This window comes from Catharus ustulatus, chromosome 4 (assembly GCF_009819885.2).
Source record: "Catharus ustulatus isolate bCatUst1 chromosome 4, bCatUst1.pri.v2, whole genome shotgun sequence".
Lineage (NCBI taxonomy): Eukaryota > Metazoa > Chordata > Aves > Passeriformes > Turdidae > Catharus > Catharus ustulatus.
This window is the reverse complement of record NC_046224.1, coordinates 73,222,735-73,247,341: the sequence shown is the minus strand read 5'-3', so window position 1 is coordinate 73,247,341 and position 24,607 is coordinate 73,222,735. Positions and strand designations below refer to the sequence as shown.

The 24,607-nt window shown below is 40.4% G+C and overlaps 1 protein-coding gene across 1 annotated transcript in view; it reads left to right on the top strand.

Annotated features, from left to right (window-relative positions):
- The window catches only part of PIK3C2G (phosphatidylinositol-4-phosphate 3-kinase catalytic subunit type 2 gamma), a 172,038-nt gene that overhangs the window by 52,784 nt on the left and 94,647 nt on the right, over positions 1-24,607 (top strand). The window contains exons 15-17 of the mRNA XM_042779210.1: positions 2,491-2,679; positions 13,115-13,208; positions 13,770-13,864. Coding sequence (XP_042635144.1) covers positions 2,491-2,679; positions 13,115-13,208; positions 13,770-13,864 — 378 coding nt within the window. The remainder of the gene's footprint in view (positions 1-2,490; positions 2,680-13,114; positions 13,209-13,769; positions 13,865-24,607) is intronic.

Genomic DNA, 24,607 nt, shown 5'->3' with positions numbered 1-24,607 from the left:
CTGACAGAGAGCCATTATACTAATGGCAGTTAATTGTGTGAATTAATCCTCCGTCAAAGGTCAAAAGGGGCATTAGTTGTGCAATAACTAAATAACTTAATTCAGCACTCTCAGTGGGATATGATGTATCTGTTAAGAAGATTTTTCTATGCTGATTTCTATGTTGGTGGTTTGAGTTTTTGGGTTTTTAAATTTAATTCATTTTTTAAAAGGGAGAGAAGTTTTATGCTGTATTTTATAGAAAGCTATATCTTTTAATATATATCTCATATGAAGGGAAATTTAGATACATCACTACCTAAAAAAACCATATACCTAATTTTTATCAAAAAAAGAGGTTAAAATAGCATCTTAACCCTATTGAGGCAAAGAGATGCCCTTATTTGCATACCAATCTTGAGATCCTATATGTATGCAATTTTTTTTAACCATTTTAAATGTCTTATTAGATGTCTATATAAACTTTTGTTACAACTAAGAAAGTTAAAATCAAAACTTAGGACACTCCTACTCCACCCACCCTTTCATTTCATCTCTGATCTTCAAAGCATGCAAAGAAATGGCATTGCCTGTGAGTAAAGTCAGAGGGAGAAATCTGTTATTTAGAAAACATGATACAAGGATTGATTTCTTATCTCCCTTTGCAAGCTCAGTAGAAGCTTTAGCTGCTTTAATCTGAACAATAGATTGTCTAGTTTGGAGGATGCTGTTTGAAAGCTGAAATGTCTGCTTAGAGTTATCATTTAAAAGAAGTCCTTTAGCTGAACTGTCCTGCAGAATGTCATCCAAATGCATAAGATAACCAGACAGGCAATGAAGTTTTAGGCCTACTTTTATCTCTTTTTCTGAGTGTGACTTTTTCACATGATCACAAAAGCATCTCTCTATTGTCACAGAAGACATGCTATGAATTCTGGAGTTGTTTCTTGAAGTCATTACCACAATGACACTTTTCTTGAACGGATTACTGAAAGTTAGTGTTGGTATCACAGTTAAGTTCATCCTCTGCATACATTTATGAGCTTCTTCTCCCAAAGGGAAGAAATTAACATTCACTCAGGAAAAAACACACCCATCTCTGTGCTGCTGCTCTCTATTCCTAAACACTTGGCAATTCAAAATTGCAAAGGAAAAAAGTTCTCTAGTGCCTACAGAGCCAAAGGAACTAATTGCTATGAGCTGTGAATGACACAATCTTGACAGTTAGAGTGGGGCTTGGATTTTGGTTTTTTTTGCTATGTGTCCCAAAACATTGTAAATAGAAGGAAGACAACTTGGAAAGAATGTAAACACTTGGATTTTGAGCCTTGTTTACACATCTGGATAATTAAATGCTTGTCTGGAAGCAAACTATTTACTTACTGCCTTCTACTAGATCCCTCACACCTCATTCTGAAATATTTAGGTTTGTTTAAAGTCACAATTGTGTTATGCTATTACTTACATGCATCACCTACCTGGTCAAATATGACCAAGAAAACCAATGTTCTTCCTGATTTGAGTAATTATTTGTATGAACTGCCGACCAGTTTGCTCTTTCAGAGTTTGCTTTTGAAGGCTCTGATATCAAATTAAGGCAATTGTCAGAGCTTGTCTCTCCAGGGAAATATATTTCCCTGTTTTCTGATGTGTCAAAACCTGAGATTTAATATGCATGAGGCAAAGACTTCGGAATTGTTGACAAATCAGATGATATAAGGCAGAAATTATTCTGAGGCATTTCTCACCTGGTGAAATATGGTGTGATGACTGACCATTTTATCAATATGACATTTAGATATCTAACATCTCTGTGAGGAGTCTGGCATATTGCATCCTTTTTTTTTTTTTTTTTTTTTTGAGTACTGTAAAGCATGGCAAGCTAGATTTTCCAAACAAATATAGACATTCCTTGGAGTTTTTCTTCCCTTTTCCAAATTCATATCAGCTTGCATGTGTGTACCTGTGCTCATGTTTGTTTTTGGGTATGTACATAGATGTGCCTAAACATTATTGTAAAAGCAAATATGTTAAAAATAGACATACCTGCATTAAAGGGTCAAAGCAAGGGCAGGAATAAAAGCTGTGACTTGCAGTGTTGTATATCTAGTTATGAAAGTTAGAGATAATTTTTAGCAGACAGATGTAACAATAATCTACCCAGTGTCAACTGTACTGAAATCCAACCAGTAAAACAAACAACCACCAACAATAGAGACAGCAGAGAAGAAAATTGAAAGTGCTTGGAATGTGAAATAATCATATATATATGTGGGTGTCTTTTGACACTTCATTTTTACATGACCTAAGGCTGACAGATCCAGAATATAAGTATCACTTTTCTTATAAAAGCTGGTCTGCAGAAAATGATATCCCACCCTAAGGAAAACATGTACTTAGCTGAAAAGCAATGTACTGTGTGACTTGGCCCCTCTGTACAATAAAGTTTGTTGCAACACAAAGCTTCAGGTGGTTTTAATTTCAAACTGCATTTCTAATCTTCTTTTCCAGACTCTCAGAGCAGCAGAGAAGGATTTTGTGGTTTTATCGCTACTGCTGCAATAACCAGACATGCTCCCTCCCTCTGGTGCTGGGCAGTGCCCCCAGCTGGGACAGCACCACAGTGTCAGAAATGCACACCTTGCTGAGGAACTGGGAATTTTCCAACCCTCTAGAGGCACTTGGGCTGCTGACTTTCAGGTAAGGGAAAATGACCCATGTAGGAAATAAGGATAAACAGCAGGATCACATCCTGGTTAATTCAGTTTGCTCTGCACACTGTCCAGGTTTGGTTCACTGGCTGTGCTTTTGTTTCTCTCTGGGTCAAAGTGAAAAAAGAGCTGCAGCTCTTGTGTGTGCCAGTCATGTCTTCTTGGCTGAGAAGGTTTTGTATTTCTCAGGATAATGGAAAGAGAATTTCATTCTCTAGAACAGATTCAGGCAGTTTCTGGTAACAGGTGATCAGTCAAATACTTAGCACTTACATAGCACTCCATAAATTCAAACTACTGTACAGACATGAGGTGAACAATGGGAGATAGGGAGGACTGGAATATGTCTCTAGATCATACAATAATCTATGTAAATACACACAATCCCACGTGTAACCTATCATTCTGAAGCAGATTGGATGAAACTTTGAAGTCAGTTGAATAAATTGTGTTGTGGTGCTTTTTGTTCCACCCCAACTCCTTGCACTGGGAGCTGGTTGTTTGTCAGGACACTTTCCTGATGCTGGAGATATTCCTACCCATGATGTAACATACATTTCAGGGGACAGAACCTGTGTCAGCAGTTGCATTCCCTCCAAAAACTTGGGAGGTATTCTGCATTAAGTGACCTGTAAAAACATTACACATGCAGATGAAATGCTTGAGCAAATTTGTTTTATCAAGCCGTTGCTTGTCTTGGGTAAGCACAAGTTGCACCAGTTCTGCAATCTCAGTTTCATGCTGTACCTTTGGAAAAAAAATAAACCTCCTCTAAGCTTTACTTGGGAAATATACTGTGACTTGATACACTTACTGCCATATTATTAAAAATAGATATTTAATAATCTAAACCTGATTATTTTCTCTGGATGCAATTTCCTAAGAATACTTGTATTCCAGGTTTCTATCTGAACTATTAGCAGTTTCACGTTTGCATGCATGTCTTTTTCATGTGTAGTGGGAATGCCGGAAGCAAGGATCCTGACAGATCAGATTCTGGAGCATAATATTGTTATTTATCATTACTAAATTATTAAGATCCAATTCTAATTTATCAAAGATCCATGTAGAAAAGAGTATCTGGACAGTGTGTTGTCTTCCAACCTTCAGAGTTGAAAGAAAATGTAATAGGGTTTGTCAGAGCATGCCAAGCTTTTAGATCAGACCTTTTGCCCAATTTTGTTTCTGTGTCTGGGTGGTATTTCTGCAAGTGAAGGGCTTGATTGTTCTTTGAAGATGCAGCTCTGCATGAGGGTGTGGTGCAGAGTATCCGTCCTTTCAGGTACTTCAGGGAGTACTTCATATTGCTCAGCCTGTCCCCCAGCTTCTCAGTGTGCATCAGGTGCAGTGTACCCATTGCTCATTCTGGCTACACAAAGATTGCTGGCATGGAAAAGAGACAATGTCATCCTTTTGTCCTTATGCCACCATGGGGAGTGGCTGGCACCTGAGTTGTGCCAAGGAACAAGAGCTTCTCTCCTGATCATGATCTTAGATGGATTGTCTCTTTAGTTTCTCACAGAAGATAGTATCAATCCAGATTTTTTTGCTTCATGTTAATACTGCAGAAAGGAGTTCCGGATCACAGAATCCTCTTAACAAAAATCTGTCCTTCTCATATGCACAATATTTTGTTGATGCATGAACGACTGGGAAGCTGACTTCAGAAACACAGAGATTACACTTCCTTAAAGATTCCTAGTTTCAAAAATGTCTGGGTCACTGATTTAACTGCTGAGACACATGGATATATGCAAATTGAGAGAGTGGGTTAAATGAGAGGAGTACTTTCCATATAAATGGATTTCTGAAGTTTCTTCTCTTAGTTCTCTATTTCTCAGTTTTCTATAATTTTGAAAAAAGTACAGTAACACTGGCTAGGGTCCAACCTTCCTTACCCTCACTGACTTTGGATCACAGGCTCTTTAACTGAGCTGGTTTTGAACATTCATTCAACTCTATCCTGTTTCATGTTTGGCATTGACAACTCATCAACTCAGTTCCTAACTTCTATCATCCACGAAACAGCTCTCTGATTTCTTGTGATTGCTAAGACACGGCTGAAAGATCCAAGTTCATATAAAACATGAGCAGAATATAAAATAAATGCTCTTCACATATTCATGTTACCATCACTATCAAACTGTGGGTAAGGAGAATGAATTAGAGCTGATCTTTGTCTACAAGTATTGCTGATAGGAGCAACTGCACTGAATCAGCCCAAAAGTCAGTGTAGTGCATCCTCTCTGCAGTGGTGAACAGCAACAGCTACCCAGGAACACAGTGAAAATGGGCAAACATAGTGACACTGCTTCTCTCCCAGCTTTCAGTAATCTGCAGCTCAGAGACTTCCTCAGACAGATTTTTTTGTTGTTGTTGCAAGAGCCCTCTTACATTTTTCTTCTACGATTTTTTTCCAAATTTAAATTGATTCTGCATAAATATTCAGCTTACACTATATCCTAAAGCAAGGAGACCTGCATCTTAGTTCTATGCTGCATTATTTCTATGCACCCCAGTTTATCAATGCCATAAAAGAGATCAAGAGTCACTCCAGATTCGGGATGCTTTCCTTGGTGTAACTTCAGTGTGAAGTGTCTTTAGGAGAACCTGAATCTGTGCTGCAGGCATGTACTCTTTAAAAAGGGTTGTCAAAATCACTTCTGCAAGCCTTGGCTTGCAAACTAAACTATCCTTCTTCTCAGAGCAAAAAAAGCAGCATGTGTGCTGATGATTAAAATCAAACACCCATTGGTGAGGACAGAGGATTGAAAACCATTGGAGAGGCTTCCTCACAGCCTGGGTTAGAAGGCAGGGTCACAGAGCATAGGGAGAGGTATCACAGCCATCAGATCAAGCCCCATTATCAGCAATCTGAACTGGATTTTGCAACTTTGTGCAATTTCTAGGTTGTTCTGTTTACCTCACAGTTAAACATATCCTTTAATAGATGTTTCTTGTTCTTTGAGTGTGTCTCTCTTGCTTATGCTCTTCCATTTTGCAGGCAACCCTTAAGGCAGGCAAATGACAACATGTAGTGCATTCATGCAGTGGAAAAAAAGAACTTTCCTAAATGGAAAACACAATCATGGTACATTTCACTGATAAATTCACTTACAACCTTGAATCCAGTACTCAGAACAAGTGCATTGATTCTTAGAGCTCTAGAAGCCAATGCTTACAGAAAGGAATTTAAAAACCATTAATGTTTCTTTAATCAATAAAGATGCGATGGAGAGGATGGGAGGTCGAAGTGTAGAAAAAGATTTTACACTCTTACCTCTAATTTCAGGGCAGGATGGTTATCAGCTGTTACTTGAAATATAAAATTATCCTTAAGGCAGAAGTTATAGAGATGGTCCCTCCTACTCAGAGCAGCTTCTTGGTGCTCCATGCAGTTTGTTGTTGATTTTGCTTGTTGAGTTTGGTAAAAAGCCAAGCTTTAGTGAGTTAGAGTTTCTATTGCTGTATCCACATTGCATGGCACACTAGCTAGGGAAATAACACAAGTACACTTATTCACTCAGAGAGTTTCCTTATGACAGAAAGAAACCAAAGCAGGGTTAGCAGTGCCATCGTGTATGATGTGTTGCTAGCAGGCCAATGTTTTGTGTATGGTTAGAAAAACTGTAATTGGGGATTTTTAGTCAGGTTATCTTGCTATTCAAGTTACTGCAAAGGAAAGTCCAAGCATATTTATTAACCAAACCAATCAAACCAGCAAATGTCTTCTTCTGCCTTTTTTTTTTTTTAACCTTGTGAGGTGTCATGGCTGGGAATGAGGAAATTGAGCTAGAATTAGGAAACAGCCATGGAAGGTGTGTCTTTTTTCCAGCACCATGTATGGCTGCAAACATTTTGAAGAGAGAACTTTTTGAAGCAGCTTGTGGAGGTAAAGATGTAACCTCCCTGCTAGGCTTATAGATTTACCTCGAAACTTCCTGCTGAATTCTAATTGTGTCAGGGCAGCTGGACAGGAGACGACATTCCTTTAAAACCATGATCCAAATCAGTGGTGTCAGACACAGTTTTGGTTATCGTATCTCTCAGCCTATGACTGCCACAGTATTATTCTTGATTCTCACTTTCTGTAGCAGAATGGCTATTGCATTTCAGTGGTTCAGATATCCACCCAATAATCACAATAAAATGTGACACCTCGAAGAAAGATTTTGTTCTTATACCTTTGAAAGCCAAACAGATTTATAATTGTTGAATCAGATTGTCATTGTTTCAGTAAAAGTTGAATTTAAAACGTTCCCTTGGAGCTCACAATGCCCAGCACAGTATTTATAAACCAGATAGGAGTAGAGCATACCTTGTCTGTTTGCGTCTTGTTACTTGACTGTAGGTAAGCATCAATATGGAGAGAAAACACAGGCTTAGGCAAAGAAATAAGATAAGAACAAAGCAACACAATTAATTTGATACTTTGATGTACATAACACATTACTGATAAAACTTTCAAACTGCTTATGCTTAATATACAGTAATTTCACGAATACAAGCCGCAGCAATTTGACAAAAATTTTGGTGGAAACCCGGAAGTGCGGCTAATAGTCGGGTGCGGCTAATATATAAATAATTTTCTGACATTTACAACCCCAGACGTGCCAGCCAGAGTGCCGAGCCAAGCACCGGCCAGTAAAAGCCGGCATTTCGCAATTGTTACAGTGTTACCGTGTTGCCCTGGCTCCCTGCAGGCAGCACGGGGGGCGGGGAGAGCTCTCTTCTTCCCTCCTCTGCCGTAGCCCAGGGGAGGAGGGGGGGGGGGCGCCGCCATTGCCGCGGCCCGGGGAGGAGAGGTGGGGGGGGGGGGGGGGGGGCGGGGGGCGCCGCCATTGCCACGGCCCGGGGAGCCAACGGGGGGGAAGCATCGCCATTGCCGCGGCTCGGGGGGGCCGCGCCGCCATTGCCGCGGCCCGGGGAGCCGACGGGAGCCCTGCGCAGCCATTGCCGCGGCCCGGGGAGGGGGGGGGAAGTGCGCGCCGCCATTACCACGTCTCGGGGAGCCGGCGGGAGCCCCGCGCCGCCATTGCTGCGGCCCGGGAGGGGGTGGGAAGTGCGCGCCACCATTGCCGCAGCTCGGGGAGGAGGCGGGGTGCTTTGACCGCGCCCGCCGCCGCTGCCGTAGGAGCGGGGGAAGCTCCGTCCCTGCCTGCCACCGCGGGGCAGCGCCGACCCGGGGTGACCGAGCCCAGGGGCAGCGGCGGCCGGCCCCGAGCGGCAGCACCGGGCTGGGCCACCTGGCCCCGTCAGCGGCCCCTAGCGGGCCGAGCCTGCGCAGCCTTAGCTCAGCCAGTAAACCCCGCCCTCCCGCGGTTCTGTTACTAATTGCACGCGGGTCCTCGCTGCGAACGACAGAGCGGCTTATATTCGGGTGCGGCTTATCTATGGACAAAAACCGAAATATTTGCCAACACCCAGAGATGCGGCTTATACTCAGTGCGGCTTGTATTCGTGAATTTACTGTACATGAAATTTAGTGATAACTTTGGTGGAGATGTATGCATTGCTAGAAACAAACAAGTCCTCTTTTTAAGCAGAGGCATATGATGAATATATATTTTTAAACTACTTTTAACCATTTTTAGTTCTCTTGGCAATAAATATGGAGGTAGTACAGCAGAATGCTGTAGTAGAACAAATAGACAACTGTGTAGAATATTGCATGCCTTCTGTGCATAAATGTGCATTCTAGTCAGGAAGCTTAATTTAAATAGTCATGTTTTCCATGGTTTAATCTTCAGTTTTAACGTAACAGAAAAGTTTGTCTCTGGGGTGGGAAGAACCTTCTAGATCATACAGGTTTCAAATGGAAACTTCTTTTTGTTAACTTCTTCCTACTCTTGTCCTAGGATATGGTACACCATATGGTCTCCATGACATCTTAAACTTATTCTTAGTTATTTCAGTCAGAATTTATTGTAGAAAATCTCTGTGAGCATCACTTAAATGATATTTTCTGTGAGTAAATTTAACAGATCTATCTGCCAATCAATCAGCCAAAGCAAAAGCCAGTGAATATACCCTGACCTTTGCAATGTGTGGGGTTGGGAAGTGTTCACCTGAACTCTCACAATGAAGAGTGAATTTTCTCTTTAAAATATATATATGAAAATTCCGTGTCCTTTTTACTGATGGTATTTGTTATCTTTCTGTTATTTCTTTTAGTCTTTTTAGTAGTTTCTTCCCTCTTCCCGTCAAATTGTTTTTAAAATACTTAAACTACCTCAAAAAACTTCCCTGTCTATTCTTTTAAACATTTCTTCCATAGTTTCTCTCCTGTCCCAGCTGCATCCATCAATGACATGATATCCTGTACCACTCAAAGGGTTTTTTTGTTTTCAGTTGTTATTCTCATTCCAATTGGTTTGCTAGTTCAGATTTCCTTGTTTCTGCCAGACTTAATATCATGAATTTCACGGACTGAAGTTTTTCATTATTGAAAATGCAACAGAACTTAAAATGCAAAGGGAAATGCAGGAGTCAGTGGTATGATACAAGCCTCTACCTTAAAAGAAGGCCTGTGAAAGGCTTCATTGTTCTCTTCAGAGATCATAATTTGCCAGAAAATGTAGAGAACTGAGCAGTTTCACTTACCTGACAAATATATTCTAGCATGGGGCTGTTTGAGGTAGCATAATAAAATTAAAATAGTAAAACTGTTAAAAATGAAATGCACATCTATTCCTCATTTGCAGTCAGCTCATCACTGGCAGATGCTGAAATCTCAAGAGAATTTCACAGATCCACAGGGCACCTCAGCAGTGCTTAGTTTTCTGTGTGAATCTGATTTAGCTGAAAGGTACAGCTAGACAAATAACCCCTGACTGGCTACCTGTACAAAAGGAATCAAAGACTGCAAGCTGTCCTTATTTCTAAAGCAAATCGTGATATATCCTCATCCAGCTCAAAATTCAACTTTTACAAAAACATCTTCAAGTTTCAAGGGAGATCTAATAATCTACTTAGGAGTCAAAAAATTGGTGGCTGTCAATCACTGTCACCATGCAGAGAGGGAAGAACAAAACTGCAGAAGGTGTGCTGAGTTTAATGGATGAGTGTTTAATGAGGGGAAAACAGTTTCATAACTTAGGAGAATCCAAATTGTGAGACAAGGGGACATCAGAAGGGGACATCTGAAGTCCTACATAGTGTGATGTGTAACTGAGAACTAAACTCAAAAACTATAATTTACATATTGTTTATTTTTTGGTAGAGCCTGTGATGTTTCTGATGTGTGTAAACCTGGAACAAATATGTAAGAAGCCATGGGCTCTGTTGGGGAGTACTCATTGCCCTGAGAGAGAACAAATAAAGTGTCCAAAAGAAGAAAGCTGCAAGATATTACAGTGCAGCCAGGGAAATAAATAAGGAGCACTTTGCTCTAGTCACAGAGACTAGAACCACAACACAGTGGTTCTATTCAATGAAGTATTTATTGACCAATAGGTTGTTTGTTGAGAGGAAAAAACCCAACCACAAGTGACTGGAAACCTACACCTGGATGACAGTTACCATTTAGAAACTATGCAATAAAAGAATCTTACAAGCACTGCTAAAAGATTTCATTTTAAGATGGGTTTTTTTTTTTTTTAGCTAAATTCTCAGATATTTTGGTGACCATAAAGCAGCTAGGAACAGGAGTTCACAAAGGTCCTACCTCTCTGAAGCCATAGCCAGAACCCACGTCAGGAATTCTGTCAGTTCAAATCCTTCAAAAAATTGATGTAGACAGGCTGTGCTCCTGATGAGCTCCTCTTTCTGAAGAGTATCCTCTTAAAGACTGGAATATTGAATTTGTTGTGATAGAGTTGTCTCACTTCTTGCAGAATTTTCAGCAGATGTAAATAAATAATTGCATATTCATTGCAGCAAGCCCTGAAAATCAGCTCTCCTCTAATATCCAAACTATAAAGCTCTTTTTCTTAGGCCTGAAGTGATTACTCTTGAATTGAGTTAGAGTCAAAAAAACAATTATTTTGTCCTCTAATTAAGACTAATTTATGGATTACTAAAATCAGATTTGGTGCAACTCAAACATTTGCAAGATTTATCACTGGAAAAAGAAAACAAAAAAACAACCCTTCCAGCCCTAATTAAGTACCAGACTGAAAAATAGCATAGTTTGCAGGCATGTGAAGGGATGTTTTTTTACTCAGATCTCCTTCTAAACCATAACCTTTTATTGGCTTGCAGGAAAAAAACTGATGTATGCAAGTGTGAAAAGCATAAGCACCATGTAATACTAGTGGAGTTCATACGTGTTTGCTCTAACTCCAGTGTTTCTGAGGATGTTAAATGTTTGCTCAAATACAAATGCAAGGGGGAAAACAAATGGAATTGAATACTTTGCCTGTGTACAATATTTAAATACAAATTCAATGTACTTGTATCTGTGGCTCTGAACAACAATGACATTCAAAAAAAGCAATGGCTATTACATCTAGGGATTAAAAAATTGTCAAGTAGCTAAAAAACTATGCTAATTGCCCATTCTGTTCAAAAGACTGAACTAAGCCTCAAGCTGACCTCAAGATTTACAAGATGAAGGAAACACTTTAGTCACCAAGACCAACAAATTACCAAAATCTCATTCAAAAAGAATGACAAGAGCCATATTTCCTGAAGCAAACTGCCCTGCAGATATTTCACCCCAGTGCCTGTCATTGCCCTAATCACATCTCCTGGTAACTTAGACATAGCCCTGGTTTTGACTTACGTCAAATCAACTCTAAACAAATCAAATGTTAGCTGCTGAATTTTCTGGAAAGTTTGGGATTAAAATAATTTTTTTCATTCTTTGTCTAGCTGGAAAAAAAAATAGTTTTTCTCCTCATAGCATTGGTGTGCTCAGATCTTGGCTGCTGGTAAGGACAAGCTGTAACTAAGTAATAACATTTTTCTGCTTCACCCTGTGCCTTGTAGAGTATATTTCACTGCTCAGCAGCTCAGTTGAACTAGGCAAGAAGAGGAAAGGAAAAAGACTCATTTCCATATTATCTGCACATGCTTGGCACACAACCCTTTGGAGCAGTTCCATAATTAGAAAATAGGATGATATGTAAGGATTTTTTTTTTTTTAATATGTAGTCCTCCTTCAAATACGTTTTGTTCTAAATAGCTGTGTGGACATTAAAGTGACAACTTCTCATTCCTAATATGTTGCCTAGAATAAATAAGTAAAAAAAAATAAGCCTTGCAAAAGATCTAATTTGGGCCTAGGATGAGAATTCATTTATAATGCATTCCTCCTCTCTCCATCGAGGCCCTCTTGCCATTATATAAATAATGATAAACCATATCAGAAACATCACTAAATATGTGCCATAACAGAATAGCAAAACCAGACCTGAGTTGCTAAAGGGTGTTGGAAAGTCTTACAGGTTGCAGCTGCTTGCAACCTTGAATAAAACCATTTTTTATTCAGGTCCAACTTTCTACCTTTTTTTTTTAAAATCAAAATATCCCCATTTTTATTAGATGGCCTCTAGTTAATTCTCTGATCAAAGTGTACATACTGTTCTGCTTCAGCTGGTTTTATTGAACTTAGAAGCTCAAGATTCAAGCAGCAGGTGCCATTATACTGCTGAGCATTTAGCTTTACAATTTCTCTTTTGATCTTGATAGCAACAACTGGTCATTGCTGCAAATATGGAACTGCCTCCTCTGTTTCACTTTGGATTTTTATTTCTGTATTATTAGCAAAAGATGCTGGGTGGGAAGGTGGAAAGACAGCAGTCTGTTTTCTCTAGTGCTGAGCTCTTGAAGCAGTGACACTCTTGGCCTGTGACATCTCTTGAAGGGTCTGATTTCAAAGGACTTTCCTCAGGGTGAATGGACAGAACAGCCCTTGTCCTTTAATCATCTCTTTGTTTGTGTGCCTAGACTGCCAAATGAGAGGTCTCTCCCAAGAGCCACATCAGCTCAGAGGGTGGGGATTCACTGCTCTCTCTGGGGCAGGTGCTCACCCTCAGGGAACTGAATCAAAGCCCACCAGCTCTTCTGAACAGCACCCAGCTGGCAGTGGTGCTGTTTGACATTTCTTTGCTTGACATTTCTGCCCCTTCTGGCAACCCTGGTAACTGAAAGTCTCCACGACCATTTCCTATTTCAGGTAAGAAAGAGCAGTAAGAGATCTGTAATTTGCTTCATATTTTGGGAAATTATAGTATGTGGTAGTTCAAATTCAAAAAGGTATTTGAAGATTAGGTTTTTTTGGTGTTTTTCCCCCAGTGTAGCACTGTAACAGTCAATTCAGTTAAGTCATCTATGATGTGTTTCTTGTTATAATAAAGCAAATTAATTGATTTTTTCCAGTTCCATTTTGAGAGAAAATCAGGTTTTTTTATATCAGTGAGAGCTCAGGAGAGTTGCAGTGGTCTGGTAGCTCTTAATGATACCTGTTTGTTTTGCTCTAGTTTTCCAGATCAAGATATTCGCAGGGTAGCAGTCCAGCAAATAGAAAATGTGTCAAATGATGAATTGTTAGAATACCTCCCACAGCTGGTTCAGGTAAGGAGGAAATTGATAGCCAAGGAAGTCTTCAGTCCAGATCAATAACTTCATCGAATACTTTTGGGATGACCCACTACCCACACTGCAGAGTTTCTCAGGGTTCCTTTCTGTGTTTGTGTATCTGCTTATCTAGAGAGATATCTCTATGCATTTGTGAATTTATCCATGTAATCCACTACTGTGAGGCAGCAGAACCTTCACAGCTTTACAGCATTCACAAAATGCTGTGACCTCTCACCTTCCACAGCTTCTGTTCTAAAACAAGTTTATTTTCCAAACCAGATAATCAGATAAAAAAATAAATATAGCAGTGATAGATTTAAGTGGGGGAAGACAAGCTGCATATTTATATGCATGTTAACACAATCAGGGTGATGTCTGTCTGTCTGTCTGTCTGTCTCACAGATGGTGGTAGATCCTTGGGAATTGAAGCTTCTCTGCTCATTGTATTGCCAGAGCAAACTCCATGTGTCTGATTGCTTTGTTCAAACTAAGCATTGGGCTCTTTCTGACTAGTTTTGCATGAAATTGATGTTTATTACAATTTTTTCTATTAAGGTGCTCAGGTTTGAGTGGAGTCTTGAAAGCCCTCTGGTGAAACTCCTGCTGAATCGTTCTCTGCAGAGCATCCAAGTAGCCCACCAGCTTTACTGGTAAGACCATTCATCATTGCTACCACAGTAATTTTCTGTCACAGTGACATTTATCCATGATTCCATTGGTGATAAACCCTCTTTTGGTACAAAATCAACAGAAAAACGAAGTTTTTTTCCTTCCCTTTCAGCACTGGGTATGGATAACTTGTATAAAAACCCACTTATCCCTGCCTTCATTCTGCTCCTGGGCAGGACAAAGAGGGAGAAGTTCTGCTCCCTTAAGTAGGATACCGTTTGGTTTTTTTCAGCATCTTTTTTGTTTGAGCCAAAAATAGCCTTCCCCAAAATTTACAAGCACTGGTTCACTTTCAAAGGAAGCTAGCAAATTTTGTGATTTCCCTGACCTCTCCTGAAATTTTCAGAATTCCCATGTGTGTCAAAATGTCTCACCCATGTTTTATATCAGTCTGAATTGTGATGGTAGAGTTTCCAACAGTTCCTCGTCATGATTATGGAGATGTATCAGGCCTGGCAGAAATTGCCATTTACCACGTACCTCTAACATAAGGGATCCTCTTATTGTATTATTGAATTATTCTGTTTGCTGTGCTGTTATCTCAAGGCTCTCTGAGAAAGAATTTGGCTTTCTGATGTCTCTACATCTGCCCTGTGATCTGAAATCAAACTCTTGTGTGTTTTTCTTCTTTTTTTTTCCCATCTTTAGTAATGATGGATGAGCTGAGCTTTCATTTGCAGTTCAACTGGTTCAGATCCCTTAAACCAAAGCTTTCCTCCCTGCAAAGGAAAGAAAACAATTTGAAATGTAGTTATTTGGTTGATAAAGTGTGGGGTTGGGAAGAGCATAAATAATACTTTCATACCTGCATGGTCTCTGGAAGTGTTAGTAGGGATAAAACAGAATTATTAATGTGTTTGTTTTACTGAAATGAGTAGGATAATGTGCTTAATGAGCATATCTTTCAAATAAAGAGGAACCACATTTAGCAAGCCGTTTTTTGACAGTGCCTGAAATGTGCCTGAGACAATTTCTACTAATATTTAGCTTAATTATACTGGATATAAAATATCCATTCTGGAGTTCTAAAATATGCCCTAACAGCTGGTAGTTTTCCTGTGAAATTAGAAACGATATCTAGGGTTCAATGGACAGGGGAACATCATTAGTTTGTGTGTCTTTAACTCCTCTCCTTCTCAGAAGAAAAGTGATTTTCTGCAGTCTTCTTCCTCTGTAATTTCCAGTGCAAATCCCTATTTTCCTCCAAATTTACATGAGGCATGGAGAATTATCCCACTTCCTTCCAGACATTCTCTCTGATGCTAGTCTCACCAGAGTTCCTGGGAGGCAAGAAGGCTGCATCAAGTTTCCCCCATTCCCTGGAGCTAAACTGGTTTTAGCAAAGCACAAAAAGTTATTTTAGGGAAAAGAAACCTGCTGAGCCCTTTTGGGCCCTTCTGCTGGCTGAAAACCACTGTTTATTTCCTTGCTCCTTGATGTTTCACACACAGGTGGGTTTTTGTCAGCTTTTGTGCTGGAGCTTTAATCCACCTGGCATGCTGCCAGTTGGTTTCCCCCTTGCCTGAGTGTTTTTGGCTTTTTGCTGCTGTCACAGGTGGCAGCTGCAGTGTGGAATGGGAACAGCTGGCTGGGGCAGCAGGTGGCCAGGAGAATGTTTCACAGATGGTTGCCTTCCACAGGAAGATTGAATAATGGGGAAAAGTATCCTGGTGTCCTCCAGGAAGTGTGGCAGCTGCTTGAAGGTGGTGCTAGGGAGCCGGTTCCATCCTCATGGAAGAGTGGTAGTGTTTGTAAATTCTGCCAGAGCATGAGAATCTGGTTTGCTGAGCTCAAGAAAAGAAAAAGTCAGGTGAAAACCTTGCTGAAGACAAAATCTCCTTTTGTAGCTTGTCTTGCAAGTCACTTAAACTTCAGAGAACTTTCCCAGTTTTTGGCATTTCTGAACTGCAGGTTGACTGACAAGTAGTCTTCTGTCTTTTCCAAGTCCACATCTTGTAGAAAAGTAAGAATGTGAGATTAAAAAAAAAACTCAGTGGAAGCCAGCACACTGGAAACAATGTGAATCAGACTATTGATTTCATGGCTTTTTTTTTCTATATACACAGAAAAGAACTATAAAAAGCAAAAAGAACATAGCAATGTATAAAAGTTTAAAAAGGCCCCAGTTACATTTTCTGCTCTTGGGAGGTTTGTACCTCAATACTTTCTTTCCAAAAATCATTACCAGTGTTTCACTCAGAACTCCAGCACTGGAACAATTACTTCATATTTTCCAAAAGGAAATATGCTTTTAATGTCAAAACTGGTCCATGTTAACAGTATGTCTATGTTAACCATAATCATAACTTAAAGAGTTCAGAAAAAGGAATAAATCAGGCAGATACTCATTTATTCAACACTCTTAATTATCTGAACATTAAACAGATGACCATCCTCCAGATCTTTTTCTTCCTGCATTATTGTATCTTTCTCTGACAGTCAGAAGTTACTGAGTCTGCTAATTATTAAATGAACTTCCTAAATAGCTGTGCAGAGCAGGCTGAAAACCGCAGGCCATTGAAATGACATAAATGTAAATACAAAAGATGCCTGTTCTTGTTTCTGTGTTAATTTGGTCCTTCCTTAATTCTGACCAGAATTAAAGAAGCATTCAATCATGTGTAACTTTAGACCTGTATAGGAATAGCCAGTCAATGTATAGATTTGATCCAACTAGGTGGTGATTGTGAATTTCCTTGGAATTCAGAGTACTTGATGTGATCATTGGACTGCAGACAACATCAGCTTGGGATTCTAGTTCTGAAATCATAATTCTTGCTTATGTAATACCAGTCCTTTGGAGACTTTTTTCTCTAGTTATTTATGGGGCCAGTAAATGACACCATTAGAGCCTTATTTGTGTGAGATAATGATTCAGCCAACTTCTGTGCTAAGGGCTTCATTATTAGCTTGCGTTATTGCCTTGTACAGCATACAGATAATTATTTTGTTTCCTAATTTACAGACTTTCCATTTTCTCAGAACTCCAGTTTTAGAAAAATATGATTTCAAATGGAATAAAGAGATTGTTGTGAAAAATAACATCTGTTGGGTTTGACCTTTAGTAATGATAGACTTAGTGAGAAAACTGTATATTTAAATCATCAAAACCATATATTTAATTAAACACATTTTAGGAAAAATACTTGGTATTTTAGAGTCACTTTTTGCCATCTCTAAAGACAGAGGAGTGAGCTGTCTTTGACCTCAGCTGGAATTGATAAAAAGAGGCACTAGCTGGAGGAATAGAGGACTGTGGGGCAAGGCTACATTTTAAACTTTCAAAATTCTAACAAAAAACAAAAATTAAAATAAGTTCTAAAGAATTAAAAAATCAAATTGGAAACATGGCTGGGAAAAGTTAGCAAAGAATCTAAGTATGGCATTTTAACATTTAAAATATAAAGAGGGAGTTAGTTTTCCCACGCTGTTAAAAATTACAGCTTTTTAAAAAAGAAATCTGTTTAAAAATTAATAAAGCACGAAGTTATTATGCATTTTGTAATTTAGTGAATATGAGAAAATCTGGTGAGTCCCTGACAAAGGACATAAGTAACATGGTTGTGAGTGTGTTTGTTTTTAATTATTTTAGTGTCTTGGTAGAGTGGATGTGTTCCTGAATGTTGAGAGATCCAGGAATGCTGGGTGTTTTTCCAAATCCTGTGCAAGCACAAAAGGGAAGAGGTGAGGTACCCATATATCAGTGTGAGCATGGAGTGAAGCATCATTAATTTTATTGGTGCAGGCAAATATTCAGTGCACTAAATAAGTTACTGAACACAGAGATAACTCTGTGTGTGTCCCACCTTTGGAACAAAGGAAATTCCAGGCCAAAAGTCATATTCGAGGAGGATTAGCACTGTCAAGTGAAGCATAAAACGTCTGTAAATGCCAGTTATTAGTGCATGTTACTGTAATGAAAAACCACACCACTGTGCATGTGCACAAGTGACCCGCCTTAGAACTCCAAAGATAAACTGGAAAATGGGACAGAGCTCTGCAAAGCTTTAATTCTTTTAGCTGCTCCATGATTTATAAGGTAGCACTAAGGAAAAAGTTTTTCAGTACATTGTTTTTCCAAACACAGTTTGTTTGATTTATTTTGCATTTGGCTCCTTTTGCAGTTAAAAATTCTGGAGCTGACAAATCTGGTTTTTCAGCTATGCCAGAAAACTCCCCGTGACCTTCAAGTTGTATCTGTCCTGACCCCTCCAATAATGTAGCTGAACATGAAAGATAGGTTTGCCTTTTGGATCTGCTCTGTGGAAGGATGGCACGGAGCACTGTGGTGGTCTCTTGTCTCTGGTGCTGGATGCGATGGGTGCAATGACTCCCCTGAGCAGCTGAGCAGCTCTGGGAGAGCAGAGAGGGATTCAGAGCAGAGAAATTATTCTTGGGTTTTTTTACTATTAAAAATGTTTTATTGTTGCTTCTTTCAAAAACAAAACAGAGAGCCAAAATCTTTCCTGATGGATACCTCATGTAATCTTAGCTTGTCCCAGAGGGATGTAAGCCAGAAAAGTAATGTCAGGATATTTTTTGAGAAAACGTTCATCTATCTCCATCACTTCATGATAATGTTCAGTCATGAATTTGAAGGATGTGGAATTATTTTGACTTTTATTTTTGTTAATTGTGAAAAGCTACTGCAAAAAGATGCCTGAATCTAATCCTAGAAGTAGCTTTTTTACATGGAAATTTTCTTTAGGCTAGGCTAATAATGAGTGGCCAACTTCAATGATCTGAGATGTCCAAATCATAAATAACAGTAAGAGCTGCAATTTAAGGATGATGCAAATTTCCCAAAGCAGATTGCAATGATGTTGTAAAGACAAAGCCTCAGTCTTGCTCTGTTATAGTTCTTTTTGTCTTTCCATCTTAGCAAGATTTTGTGTTTTAACTACAGCTGTTTGAACTGATTCTTGACAAAATTTGTCTTGAGGTACCTCAGAGTTGTTGTTAATCCATTTTTCTTGGAACACAAAGTTTTTGCCTCATGACTTGAATAAATGCGGTTCAGGCCCTGATTTCCTTAGACTGATATGTTTGGAGTTCCAATTTACAGTTAAGCTGTTGGTCACAGCCTGGTCTGACAGGCTGGAGTTTTGTGAATCATTCTTATTTCTGAACACTGGCAGTGAGAACTTTAGGAAAAGTATGAATAAAAAGAGAGAGGCTTCAAATGGACACAGGACATCCAGTGTAATGAGTTATTGGTAGGTTAATGTTGCAGTCAGTTGTGTGTTTTCTGTGATTAATGTTTCTAGGTTTAGTCATCACTCTCCACCAGCATAAAACCCAGGCCTTGGACCGTTGCCTAAATGCCTAAAACATTAGAAGAAATAGAATAATGAATTAGACGTTGTTGAATATGTTACATCAGTTCATGATTTAGCAGAAAATGACTTTTTAATTTTTCTTCAATTTTGGGTACTTTTTCTTAGAAAATAATTGCCTAATGTAAACACAAATATAATTATTAAGACATTTTAAAATAAATAAAGAAAGAAATAAACTAGAGTAAAATGTAATATTTCTGAGCAGGAGAGGGCAAGGATTGATAAAAGGTCCTGTCAGGATAACAGTGCAAAATTACAATATTTCAGTATTTTTAGGTGTTTGCAGATGATGATCATTTCTAGATGAAACTCATAAAGCCTTGTTGTTTGAAAATATTTCCCTAACTATTAACTGCTTTCAGAATGCTCACCCATTCTCCATGGTATATTAGTCTGTAATGAGAATGATGTCATTTGGATGGTGCCCAAATTAAAAACCTTTTGAGAGAAGAAAGGAGGAGCTGTCAGAGGAGTTGTCTTTGTGTGGCTCTTTTGCTGTGATGTTGTAGTAACCTCCTTCTAAGTAAGAGAATTATTCAAGGGATCATTGTCTCACATTGTCTCCTGTGTTTTCTTGGCAAAAAGCCCTTCTGGTTGGAACTGATGATGTTGGAACCTTGAATTAAACAACAGAAAGTGACCAGTGAATCTAAAAGAATTAAGATTCCTTCCAAATCTAAATTCTGTAAAATTCTTCCTCCCAATGGGTCATACAAGCCATAGGCATCTCTGTCAAGAGAAAGGGAAAAAGCTGAATTGTCCTTTAGCTTTCTCTGTGGTGTCTGTCAAATACACAGGACACTGCTTGGTAAAGTTCAGCACCTTATTTTTTGTTTCAGAAAGAAAATCAGGCTACAAGAACTGAATTTTATCTCTGAAAGGCCTTTATTGCTGTGTAAAAGTATTCAGAGACATGTTTCACAATATTGCATCAATGGTGGGAGGCTGACAGAGTAATGTACAGTAGAAAGGAATTTTTCACTGACTTTTTTACAATGCTCATCAAAATCAAAGCTTTTCAGAGAAACATTGAGCTTAGATGGAAACATTCATTTGGTGTGTCCAAAACTCCTAATTCTTCTGCTTGTCACTGGGGATGGTAAAGCAGAGACTGTGTCTGAGGTATTGCAGTGAGTGCCACATTGAGCTGTAGTTTGAATGATTTATTCTTTCCTCCCCATTGTTGTAAATCATCCCATCCATTCTACAGCAAGTCACCAGCATGCTTCCAACTCACTTAAAAGAGGTGCAATGCAGATTTTTTTAATGCAAAGTTTGTAATTTCAGGTACTTCTCCTCTCTTGGTGTTCATCTGAGTTGCCCAATCCTAACCCATTAATAAGTTGTCTTATTTCTTAGCTTGAGAACACACCATTTTTTTTTTAGGTGTAGTAATTTTTGAAATACCATTGGTATCTCACCTCTGCAGTGTGTTGCCTGGCTGCAGTTCACTGCTGGCTGTTACTTGAGGGAAAACCTTATGTTCAGGGAAAAAATTTAAAATTATGTTTAAAAAAGACATGTTTTGAAGTGGAGCATAGATTTTAAGTGAGAGAAACTGCTGGCAGCATATATATGGGAAATTATTTGCTTGTAAATTTGATCAAAGCCTCGGTGCTGGAGTATCTATTGTTTTTCATTTGTCTGTCTTTCAAAGAGCTAGTACAAATTACCTCCAATGAAAATTTTAAATGGTGAATACAGTTTTGCTCCTATTCATTCCTTTTTTTTCTACTTAGGATTTGGTGGGCAGTAGAAAAATAACATTCTGGCTGGGTGTTTGTTGACTCAAAAGTGATTGCAAGCTGTGCAAGCAAAGCACAGTGGAGCAGCTAGAGAGTGGTGAATGTTGTGCTGTGTGAATAAACCGATGTGGAAATAAAGCCAATATCTTTTGTCAGTATTAGAGGCAGTATAGGTATTATAATAACATATTAACATAAGTTACTGTTTACTTGAATAGAGAAACTGGCACATACACAGGTAGATGATCCTTTCAAATCAGTACCCTCCCTCTTTCACAAAAATGAGATTTTCTTTCTTATCTAATAAGTAGTTTGTAAATTACAAATCCTTAGACATAAAGGGTGACTCTTAAGCATTTCAGTGTAAACAGCAAAGCCACCTCCAACATATCTCTCAATAAAATCCTGTTTTACGCTTCTTACACTTGATTTTTCTAGCTTGTGTAGCAAGGCTTATATCCAAGTAGATTAAAAAATATACTTTTTTTCTCCTTACATAAGTGCTCAGTTTTCATGTTCAGCCTCCCCCAGCAATTGTTCACAGTCTGTCCTCCAGTGAAATTAAAATAACTGGTCCCCCAAGGCCTCCTTCCACTTAATTCCCAAGAATATTCTAGATTCCCTTGAAAGTGGGTAGAGGATGTTATGTGCAAAGTGGCATGATTCTGGCAGTGAAAAGGTTTGAAATTGGGAATTCCCTCAACCTGCTCTGAAAATACTTCTGTCTATTCTGCTTCAAGATCCAAAATCTTCTCCCAGAGACAAAAGTCAGAGCAGCCCTCACTGGTTTGGGAAAGGAGGAAATTGTTCCCAGCGCTTGCACCAGTGTGGCACTGACTGAAGGGACACAAAATGCACTTTAGGCAGGCAAAGGAGCAAAGAATGATCACTGAGGGAATAAAGGATAGAAAGACATTTTTATATGAGGAAGGATGCAGAAAAGCAAGAGGCGAAAATACATAATTAATACTGATCCTAGAAAATAAACAGACATCAGGTCTCCTTTTGGAAAAGCTTTTGGAAATTTGTACTTCCCACAAATCCTGATGTTATCTGAGCTTTGCCTGATGTAACTTCTCTGAGAACCTGAAGGGCTAGGAGCCAAGGAGTGGTAAATATTCAGCTGTTCCTTCAGAGAAGAGAGCCCTCACATTTTGTGCACTGCAAACTCACAGGAGGATTTTGTCCAGGCAGTGCCATAGGCAAAACCCCAATCTCTGATATTCTGTACACAAGCGTAGTTCTGACAGGCATGGTTTAGTCAGTATAAAGAGTACAGTAAATTCACGAATACAAGCCGCACTGAGTATAAGCCGCATCTCTGAGTGTTGGCAAACATTTCGGTTTTTGTCCATAGATAAGCCGCACCTGAATATAAGCCGCTCTGCCGTTCGCAGCGAGGACCCGTGTGCAATTAGTAACAGAACCGCGGGAGGGCGGGGTTTACTGGCTGAGCTAAGGCTGTGCAGGCTCGGCCCGCTAGGGGCCGCTGACGAGGCCAGGTGGCCCAGCACGGTGCTGCAGCTCGGGGCCGGCCGCCGCTGCCCCTGGGCTCGGTCACCCCGGGTCGGCGCTGCCCCGCGGTGGCAGGCAGGGACGGAGCTTCCCCCGCTCCTACGGCAGCGGCGGCGGGCGGGGACGAAGCTTTCCCGCGCCCGTGGCGCCGGCGGCGGGCAGGGACGGAGTTTCCCCGCTCCTGCCACGGCGGCGGCGGGCGGGGACAAAGCACCCCGTCGGCTCCCCGAGCCGCGGCAATGGCTGCGCGGGGCTCCCGTCGGCTCCCCGGGCCACAGCAATGGCTGCGCGGGGCTCCCGTCGGCTCCCCGGGCCACAGCAATGGCTTGCGCGGGGCTCCTGTCGGCTCCCTGAGCCGCAGCAATGGCGGCGCGTGCTTCCCCCCCCTTCCCCGGGCCGCAGCAATGGCGGCGCGGGCTTCCCCCCCCCCCCGGGCCGCGGCAATGGCGGCGCGGGCTTCCCCCATCCTCCTCGGGCCGCGGTAGGGGCGGCCCGGGTCCCCCCTCTCCTCCCCAGGCAGCGGCAATGGCAGCGCCGGGCCCCCCCCCGTCTCTCCCCTGGGCTGTGGCAGAGGAGGAAAGAGAGCTCTCCCGCCTCTCTCCCCGCCCCCCGTGCTGCCTACAGGGAGCCAGGCTCCACCCGCGGTGCAACAGAGTAGCGATTTGTAACAATGGCAAAATGCCGACTTTGCAGCTGCTCGGCTCAGCACTCTGGCTGGCACTTCTGAGGTTGTATTAGCCGCTCCTGATTATTAGCCACATTTCCGGTTTAGGAGCAAAATCTTAGTCAAATTGGTGCGGCTTGTATTCGTGAAATTACTGTAATGTGGAATCTTTTTTCTTACCCTAAAATTAATCTACATCACAGGAATTTTGAAATATTTGCTGTTCCTGTGACAGCTGGGCCCTGGCTTGAAGTGCTTGCCAGAAATTGCCCTCCAGTTTCTGTGGCTGATAGGACAGAACTTAGAGAAGCAGCTCTTGACACACTTGTTCATGTTCCTGGCCAAAGGACAGGCCTCCTGTCCTTGGGTCATGTCTTTTGAAACACCTCTTGTTCTGGAGACCCATCACCATCACATGGCCAAGCTGCACTTATTCCTTGTGCACTGTTCCTTCTGCTGTCCCAGGAGCTCTCCCACCCTGCTGCCCAGGGCAGCTGCTCTGAACAACCCCATCCAACATCAGATCCTACAGAAGGGCTGCTGGTACCTCTGGAAGGATTGAGAACACTGAGTGCTTTCCAAATAACCAGTTTGATGGTAGCTGCCATCTCTTGGATGGAGACTTTCACCAGTGACTTTTTGTAGGGTTCCATACAGGTGTTGCTCAACTGAGAGAGGCATGGTGGAACCCACAGGACAGGGATATTTTACATTGCAACAACAGCAAATGGCACAGAATAGAGATCTGCTCTTTCTTCTGCAGCATCTGAAGAAACCAAGCCTGAAGGCAAGCTGAACAAACCCAAAATTTAGAGGGGAAAAAAAATAGCTAGAGGGGCTGAGTTCAACACTGCTTAAATGAAGAGTTTGTTCTTTTGTTCATTTGTTTCAGTCAGTTCTTTTACAATTATATAATAGAAAACATGAAGAAAACTTGTTAAAATAAATATCTTTGAGAGAAATGACCTGATTATTCCGTTCTGCCCACATCACCAGTTACATGCTTGCATATAAAGTTCTGCAGCTAGGCAGAAAACATAAAATTCAATGATGATATTATTTGAAAGATAGCTTTATAAAAAGCCATAAGTCACAAGTGACAGCAAATGCTCTTTAGAATAAGAAACCAGTAGTTTTCAATTAGTGTTAAATGAGAAATTATGTTATGTCAGCTGATATTAAATTGGTATAAATGTCTAGATTAGTACAAAATTATGATGTCTGGAAAAAAATTAATTTACTGAATTGATATTAATTAAGTTCATTAGCTTTAGTGTGGCAGCTGCCATCTTGGCTAATGAAGAAGGGACTGAGCAGGGATTTCCACAGACAAATTCATTGGCTTGGATTAACTGATAGAACAGTCCTTCATCATGAGTGTTGTAACATATGATCCATTTTTTACTGAAGGAAGACCTTGTTTGTGCTTCCGCAAGGGAATTGGGGCTCTGTCTGGGAAAA